Source organism: Leptodactylus fuscus, chromosome 11 (assembly GCF_031893055.1).
Source record: "Leptodactylus fuscus isolate aLepFus1 chromosome 11, aLepFus1.hap2, whole genome shotgun sequence".
Lineage (NCBI taxonomy): Eukaryota > Metazoa > Chordata > Amphibia > Anura > Leptodactylidae > Leptodactylus > Leptodactylus fuscus.
In genome coordinates, this window is record NC_134275.1 from 33408712 (window position 1) to 33418138 (window position 9427).

The window sequence follows — 9427 nt, forward strand, 5'->3', positions numbered from 1 at the left end:
TCATCTGCAGAGTAAGCAGCACACATGCTTGACCACTGGTTACTCCATTCATAAAGAGTACTTGAGGGCCCCCATTCTTGTGACTGGTGGGGGTCCCAGTGGTAGATTATCCATGAATCAGACACTCCTGTTGATAAGTGATAAGTTACCATGCTGGGAGTACTCCATTAGATGGGCTGGACCGTGTTATGAAGTTGTCTGCCATTGATAGCAATAACTTCATGATGGGTTGGGAGGAGGATGACCACTGGGTCTCCAACGATCCCTCACCAGGGCTGCAGTTCTCCTGTCCTGGTGAATCGCAAGGCCAAACATACACCCTGCCGCTCTGTTCATTCTCTATGGGAGTGTCAGAAATAGTTGAATGCCCCCACAGAGAATGAACAGAACAGTGAAGTACATGCGTGGCCTATCGCCCCCTCAGGACATTCTCACAGTCAGACCCCCCCCCCCCATCACAAAATAAACTCCCCATCCTTCTCTATCGAGCTTGATCCAACCCCTTTAACGTAGCCTACATTAAAAAGTATGGACAAGCTGGACCTTCGGAGCGCTCTGTACAATCTGAATAAATGGCAAGACATGCTGCAATCCCTGAACAGAATTCTTCTGAACCAACTGGATGGTTTGTATGTTCTGGGCTCCTGGATTGACCGTCTGTATATTCTGGAGCCCCTGGACATTTTGAACAGTCTGGAGCCCCTGACTGTTTGGTACAGTCCTCAGCTGCAAGTTCTGAGGAAGCTGTACAGTGTTGTGGCTTTGAAGGCCTGGTAGCACCTGAAGCTGGCTCTGCCCTACTTGCAACTGGCTTTGTCCAGCCTGCAGGCCTTGAATATTCTCTACAACATGGACATTTGGATCTGCTTGAAAGTTATCGACCACTTGCAGAGTTTGTTCCCCTTGAGCGCTCTGGATAATAAATACTTTCTGACATTCTGGGCCAGAATTCACAGGTTCTTGCATATTAGACATGGCTTGAATCTGCACATTGGAGACATCTTGAATGCCCTGAATATTCTCTACGCCTTGTACACACAATCGTGTTTGCTCGCCATCTGCATTCTGCAAAACCAGGACATTCTGCAAACCGTCTTCAGTCTGAACGGTTTCAAAGTGGACATCCTGAACTTCTTCCATAGACTGCAAGCTTTCCACGCTCTCACTGGTGCTAAGTAGCTCCTCGCCCGGAGAATTCTGCATAACGATCAAGTTTCGACTCTCTTGTAAGCTGGAGATACCTTGCGACTCTTGAAGTGCTTGTATATGAAGATCTGAAAGGTGCGTCGTATTGGGGCTTGTCTGGAGCTGGACGCCGGGTAGTTCTTGGTGGATATGTACACTGGAAATATTTTGGGGGCTAGACAGGGTCTGGATATTGGACAGTTCTTCTGAGGTTGGTAGGGTCTTTACTTGGATGCTGGATACATCCTGAGAGCTAGGTAAACTCTGAATAGTTACATCTTGTGTATTGGATACCTGTTGGATTTGGAGGTTTGTGGCTTTCTGTGAAGGTTGCATTGTATTTATTTGTACCGTAGGTAACTGCAGAGGGCTTTGCTCGGCCACGTTCTGCAACACAATGATGTTCTGCCCCATGGGTAATGTTTGCGCCCTCGGAAAGCTTTGGATAGTCTGAAACTGAAGAGGTTGCACACTCGGCAGTGCCTGGCTAGTGTTAGGCATGATGAGAATATTCTTGTTCGGGGGCGTAATATTAGAAGCTGCGCTCAATGCTTTCTGCTTCACTCGCTTCCGTGGAACTTTGCTGGGCTGATTTTTCTGACTTGCGTTGTTTGGTATGGTTACAATATTAGCATTGGTACTTGGTGCAACAGGAATCTTTTGCTGGGAGTTCAGTATTTGATGAGAGGGTAGTAATATAAGCTTTGGGGAGTTTTGTTGTGGTACTTGTACCAAGAAAAAGGTTTGTGGGTTTAATGAAGGGGTCTGATTGCAGACCTCTAGGTTTAATGTTGCGGGCACATCAGATACAATGTGCACTTTTTGCGTGGTGGGTGCAACCTGTCCATTCTGAGTGACAAGTGGCGTTTGTGTGACCACCTCTGCCTCCCCTGGAGTATTTACTGCATGAGTCCGCATGTGTCTCTGAAGATAAGAGGACATAACAAAGCCTTTGTTACAAACCGTGCACCTATACGGTCTGTCAGTAGAGTGTGTGCGCTGATGTAGTTGCAAATTTGAAGAGTGGGTAAAGGTTTTGTCACATTTTTCACACTTATAAGGCTTCTCTCCTGTGTGAGTCCTTTCGTGCTGCCGTAAATTAGAAGTCTGAGTGAAGGTCTTACCGCACATGACGCAGGCAAACGGGCGCTCACCAGTGTGCAACTGTCGGTGGCGACGTAAACAAGAGGTGTTTTTGAAGGACTTCCCACACTCTGTACAACTATAAGGTCTTTCCCCTGTATGGAGCCGTAAGTGGTACTGATAATGTGAGGACCATTTGAAGGTGAGGCCGCATTCTGCACACTTGAATGCCCTAATACCGGTGTGTACCCGCTGGTGAATAGACAATAGTGAAGAGCGTTTAAAAGCTTTACCACACTCTGAACATTTGTAAGGGCGCTCTCCAGTGTGATCTCGCATGTGGTAGCGAAGTCCTGAAGAGCCTTTGAAGGCTTTATTGCAGTCGGTGCATTTGTAGGGGCGGTCGACAGTTTCTGCAGGGGCCGCTGCTGTAAAAGGTTGAACTATTTCAATGGTTTGTGGGCAGGTGACCTCTGCTTCGGTCTGTATCAACTGCTGCTCTTCAGTGTGGGTTCTCTGGTGCATCAACAGGCTGGACAGCTGCACAAAGGTTTTCTCACAAATGGAGCACTTATAAGGCCTTTCATTAGAGTGGGTATATTGGTGGCGCGATAACCCAGAAGCATTCTTAAATGTCTTGTCACAAGATGTGCAAGAATAGATCTGCTCATCGGTATGGCTCTGCTGATGCTCGAGAAGCAAATCCTCATTCTTAAAGGTCAAGTCGCATGTTCCACACTTATAGACCATCTCCACAGTCTCCATCTCATCAGCTGTAGTCAAGAAAACTTCAGTGTCGGCTTGCACAAACGTTTGCTCGATCGTGTGTGACTGCAAATGTTTCTGTAGGAAAGCTTCTGAAATGAACACCTTGCCACACAAGTCACATTTGTGTGTGTGCCCACTAGTGTGTGTGCGTTGGTGAAGGAGAAGGTTAGAAGAATGGGTGAAGGATTTACCACATTCATTGCACTTGTAGGGACGTTCTCCAGTGTGGATCCTTTCGTGTTGCTTCAGGTTCGTTGACTGCGTAAAGGCCTTGCCACATACTGTGCACACATATGGCCGTTCTCCTGTGTGAATGTTTCGGTGCCGTCTCAGACTTGAGGAGTTCTTAAACGCCTTGTCGCAGATGTTACACTTGTATGGCCTCTCGCCTGTATGTTGTCTCATGTGGTACTGATAATGAGAGGACCACTTGAAGGCCATTCCGCAAACATTGCACTTGAAAGAGCGAAATCCAGTGTGGACACTTTGGTGGATCTGCAATAGGGATGAACGCTTGAAGGCTTTACCGCAGTCTCCGCACTTGTATGGCCGTTCCCCTGTATGGCTTCTCTGGTGATACAGTAATGCTGAGGAGCCTTTGAAAGCCTTGGGACATTCTGAACATTTATACGGTCTCTCTCCAGTGTGAGTCCTTTGGTGATGAATGAGTCTAGAAGACCACTTAAAGACTTTCCCACACTCGTGGCACTCATACTGATGGCTACTGGTGTCTGCAGACTGTACCAGAGGTTGCTGTTGGACTGATGACGTCTGAACTTCCATCTCCTGGGCTCCTACCATTTTAAACAACTTTGCTAAGAAAGAATAGAGACAAAATACACAGCAGTCAACATCACAAGCCAATCATCATCATCATCATTTACATTGCAAGGAATAGTTTTAGCTCTGGTCAAAAGCAATTGGATACATGATCGTCATATAGCCATTGCTCTTGGTGAATAAATCACATATTACATTAGGTTTACACCTTCGTCCTGTTTATTTGGTCTGACCAGAAGAACAAAAATGGACACAATTGGATCTGTTAAATGACAAAAATGGAAGCCAGTGACTATAAGTGACCTTTTTTTTTTTTTTTTTTTTTTTTTTTAACCGAAACCACTGGAAGAAAAAAAATAAATAAATAATCTAGATTTGCAATTTTTTCGTCTGGTGATTTCCAATGAACCTGCTGAATTTACTCTTCTAAATGTGATTAAAGGGAACCTGTCAGGTTGATCTGGGACACTAGTTTAGTTTACCCCCGTTTGCCTTGTTTTAAATCCATCCATGCCCACAATGAAAAAATAAATCTCTATACTCACCTAGAGACGAGTCTGAGAAGTCTCACTGGACTCATCTCTGGTACAGTGAAGCCAAAGACTTACATCCTGACTTCGCTGTGCCGAGGTGTAGTCCTGTGGCTTCACAGAAGAAATGTGCCAGTGTAAGGAGTACAGCGGCAGGGTAAGTATAAAGCTTTTATTATTGCGGGCACTGATGGCTTTATTACAGGGTTATTTGGGACACTAAACCCTCACACTATAAGGAACTGTGGATGGTTTATTGTCCCAGATTGTCATGACAGATCACCTTAAACTTTATTGGCAGAGAAAATGGTATGGATGAACTTACCTTAAAGCGTAACAATATTATATAACTATAGCTACTTTATTCTTCTGGGCTATTACCTAGAGACCTGTCAATTTAGCTGAGTCAGAGGGGAGCAGCCCTGATCATCCAGAGGTCTGCGTTTACTGGGCTGCAGATGACATGTCCAAGGTCTGTGTGCCCACCATCAATGGTGGCATCAATGATACCATGTTCAGGTATGGCAGGCACAGGAATAGCACCTTAATGCTGCAGGTCAGTAAACAGAGACCTATAGGGAACACCAGGGCAGTTGCATTGGTGCAGAGAGGGATTGAACAGAAGCAACCCCACCCCCTTATATTACATCCATATATACCCTAACAAGATGCACACAATGGCCTGTTCTATCAGACAAGCCCTTTAATCTGTGGTACTACAAATCCCAGCTGGCTAGTTCAACCTCAAGCTGTCTTGTATGGTAACCTGAGGGTTGTAGTGGGGTCTCCCCCTCAGTCACTAACTAGGATGACGTGGGGGCTATTCTACATGTACAATCCCGTTAAGCTGAGGCACTACATATCCCAGCATGCCCTTACAGCCTAAACTGTCTCGCACATTGCAGCCCTACAAGTTGCCATAGTTAGTGAGGTCTCCTCCAGTTATAAGATGGGGGCGCTAGAGGTCTCCAGGATCCGCTTCTCACATTAACCCACCAGCAGTCCGGGCAGCCCGTCACATCCTCGGTCACTGGCGAGCCGTACCGGAACTCTTCCACAGTCTTCTTACTCCCGTTACTAGGCCCTCATAGCTTCGCGATGACGTCAACTGCGTGCGCGGCGGCTTAGCGAGTGACGTCATATCAATGCGCCACCCGGAAGCGACGGAGGGAGGATTGGAATTTAAAGAGAGAAAATGGCCACTGGAGGATGCTGTGTATAGCAGGGTGGGCTGAGCAGACACAGCTGCTAAATATCCTCAAGGCGGCGCTGGTGCTCTCTTATACGCCCGTGAAAACACAGCAACCAGTCAGATAGCTGATTTCATTTTTTTCACTACAGTTTACAAAATAAAAGGTGTGATCTGATTGGTTGCTCTGGACATCCTCTCCAAGTTATACTTGTATTACTTATAGTGTTCTATTGTACCCAAATAGACTCTCCGCAATGATACAAGGGACAGAGGCAGATAACATATGGTGACAAAGAGTTCTGACCCCCTTAGGACATGACCTGGTGTGATACTTAAAGGGGATGTCCATTGAAAATAGAATGGTGGAACTCGTGGGCTCCTGTTCTCAATGTCAATCTTAGTTAAAGGGGTTGGCCACTTTCAGACCAATATTGACAAACGTACAATAAAAAGATATACAATTCTCCAGTATACTTTCTGTATCACTTCCTCAAGGTTTTCTAGATTTCAGCTTGCTGTCATTCATTCTGCTACTTCTAGAGCAGTGGTTCTTACCCGGGGTTCAATCGAACCCTAGGCCCTATGCACGGTTCATTTTGTGTACCAGTAAAAAAACATATACCTATGTCTTGAATTTGGAAAAAAATCATATTTGATTTATCACTAAAGAAGGGTTCGGTGAATGTGCAGATGAAAGTGGTGGGTTTGGTACCTCAAACAAGATTAAGAACCACTGGTCTAGAGAATAAAACTCTGACCATGGTCATGTGACTTACGGTCCATGGTCATGTGATGAGCACACAGGTGCTGCTTGTTATAGTCACAGCACAATAATCAGACAGCTGCCTGGTAATCAGCTGTGCACCTGTGTGCTCATCACATGACCATGGACTGTAAGTCACATGACCATGGTCAGAGTTTTATCCACTAGAAGTAACAGAATGAATGACAGCAAGCAGAGATCTAGAAAACCCTGAGGAAGTGATACAGAAAGTATCTTGGAGAATTGTATATCTTTTCATTGTACACTTGTTTGTTAATATTGATCTGAAAGTGGCCAACCCCTTTAAAGGGGCTCTATCAGCAAAATCCTGCAGATAGAGCCCCACATATGCGTGCATAGCCTTTAAAAAGGCTATTCAGGCACCGTAAATGTTAAATTAAACTCCCCCCCCCCGTTTTAAAATAATAACTTAAAAAAGAATGTTCTCTACTTACGGAACGTGCACCCTGGGCGGGCATTCAAGGTGCGCCGTCTTCTTCACCGCCTCTTCTTCCTCTGACGTCTTCAGGTCCCGTCCTCCGGCGCTTGCTCGCGGACACTGATAAAAAAAAATAGCCCGGGCGCATGCGCAGTAGCGCGCGGCCTCTACTACGGCTACTGCGCATGCGCTCAGTGTCCGCGAGCAAGCGCCGGAGGAGGACGGGACCCGAAGACGTCAGAGGAAGAAGAGGCGGTGAAGAAGATGAAGACACACCCTGAATGCCCGCCCAGGGTGCACATTCCGTAAGTAGAGCACATTCTTTTTTAAGTTATTATTTTAAAACGGGGGGGTAGTTTAATTTAACATTTACAGTGCCTGAATAGCCTTTTTAAAGGCTATGCACGCATATGTGGGGCTCTATCTGCAGGATTTTGCTGATAGAGCCCCTTTAAGTTCCTTAACCATTTCAGGACTGCACAATTTGTGTGTTCATACATGCTGTTTCCACCATCTAACAAACCTAACCTCGATATCTCCATTGCAGTTTCAGGCCTTACTATAACTCCTATGCAGCATGCTTGCTGGCTCCGGGTTGTAGTTGACTCAGACCTTTCCTTCACCCCCCATATCCAATCACTCGCACACTCTTGTCACCTCCACCTCAAAAACATCTCCAGAATACACCCTTTCCTTACCAGAGATATATTAAAGACACTTTTTGTCTCTCTCATTCATTCTTGCCTTGACTACTGTAACTCCTTACTAATCGGTAGACATATTGCTGAATAGCCTTTAACCTAAAAAACGTATGCTTACCATCAGGGCCGGCGTCAGCGCACGGCATAGTCGGGCAAGTGCCGGGGCCCACAGAGCCTCTGGGGGCCCCCCGGCACTTGCCCGCCCCAGCACTTGCCTGTCCCAATATCAGCTCATCGGCGTCGGACGGACGCCTATGAGCTGAATTAAATACATAAGCGATTAAAACAGGAGCTGTGTGTGAGATCAGCTTCTGCTTTAGCTGTGGCCCGGCGTGCGTGTGTAGGCGCGATGACGTCATCACATCGCGCCTACAGACGCAAGTAGGGCCGCAGCTTTAAAGCAGGAGCTGATCTCACACACAGCTCCTGCTTTAATCGCTTATGTGAATGGAGTGAGAGCGGAGAGAGGAGCGGCGGGGGAGCGATGGAAGGTGAGTGTAAGTGTGAGTGTAAGTGTTTTTTTTGTATTAATTATTAAGGTGGAACATAATGAAGGGGGCCCATGAAACTGGGGGAGGGGGGCAATGGCATGACACTGGGGAAGATGAAGGGGGTGGGGAGAGAACGGCATGAAACTGGGGACAGAGATGGAGGGGGCCCAATGAAACTGGGGGGGCAAATGAAGGGGAGGGGGGGAACGGCATGACACTGGGGAAGATGAAGGGGGTGGGGAGAGAATGGCATGAAACTGGGGACAGAGATAGAGGGGGTGGAACAGCATGACACTGGGGCAGAGACGGGGGACATGAAACTGGGGCAGATGAAGGGGGAGAACGTGATGAAACTGGGGGCAGAGATGGAGGGGGGACATGAAACTGGGGGCAGAGGAAAGGTGTATATGAAACTGGGGGATAGATGGAGGGGGGGCATATAATTTACGGGTGACTGTAGGAGGATTATACTGTGTGCGGGCACATGATAAATTAATGAGAATGCGCCGCACATTTTGTCCCTCTTTCTACTCTTTAAAAATTGGGAGGTATGGCGTTGGTGACGCCACACTCCTGTGTGACGTCACTCGCTTCATCTGCAACACACAATGTCTCGACTCCCCCACCTCCTTTACAAGGGGGCCCACTGAGGCTCTGTCGCCCAAGCGCCCATAAAAACCTGGAGCCGGCCCTGCTTACCATGCACAATGGGCGTTTTGTGCACTCCTTTACATCATCCATCGTTGACGCCCTCCTCTGGCTTCTTCTCTGTGAGACGTCCTCCTTCTTTTGTGATGTCCCTAATTTCAGTACACAAAAATGGCGCTGGAGCGTGCGCAGTAGCTTTCAAGGTCAAGAGAGGACCACTCGGACATATAAAGTCAACAAGCCATCCAGGAGAGGGTTAATAGTTCAGACATATTAAGACGCATGCCAGTTTCCACTGGTGTTAAAATAAATTTTTCAGGCTGAAGCGTCCCTGCCTCAGCATACCTTTGTCTCCGCCCACTTTCAGAAAAAGTGGTGAATGCATCACAGGAAGAACAATGTGGCTCATCTTTCGAGCAAGAAGGTCGTGGACTATAAAGGTGCAATATCTACGCCGCTGACTGCCCTTTGGGTTTCTGCCTAAATCCCCGGAAAAACTGCATAGGGACGGCTTGCCGGTGGTCAATTTAAAAACCCCTTCATTTTACTGGGTTTTTAAAGCAAACTGTCGGTGTCCGTATGCAGCCTCTCCGCAGTGTCCGACGTTGCGTCCATGCAAAAAAAAACTGTTTCACCGCAGAGAGGCTGCATATGGACACTGGCGTTTTGCTTTAAAAACCCATTCAAATGTCAAATGAATAAGTTTTTAAACTGACTGCTGGCAAGCCGCCCCTATGCTTTGTTTCCAGGGATTTAGGTGGACAGTGGTGCTAGTGTGAACACCGCATAAGCCAGAAAAATCATCTACATTTCTCTTCATATTTGAATTTAGAAAACAGTACAATGT

The 9427-nt window shown here is 46.8% G+C and overlaps 1 protein-coding gene across 1 annotated transcript; it reads right to left on the reverse strand.

The window, feature by feature from the left end:
• Window positions 1-451: 451 nt before the first annotated feature.
• Window positions 452-5463, reverse strand: ZNF628 (zinc finger protein 628). The gene is made up of 2 exons (XM_075259733.1): window positions 5343-5463; window positions 452-3851 (listed from the first exon to the last, which is right to left on the reverse strand). The coding sequence occupies exon 2, from the start codon at window positions 3835-3837 to the stop codon at window positions 520-522; it is 3318 nt and encodes a 1105-aa protein (XP_075115834.1). The 5' UTR covers window positions 3838-3851; window positions 5343-5463; the 3' UTR covers window positions 452-519.
• Window positions 5464-9427: the final 3964 nt, after the last annotated feature.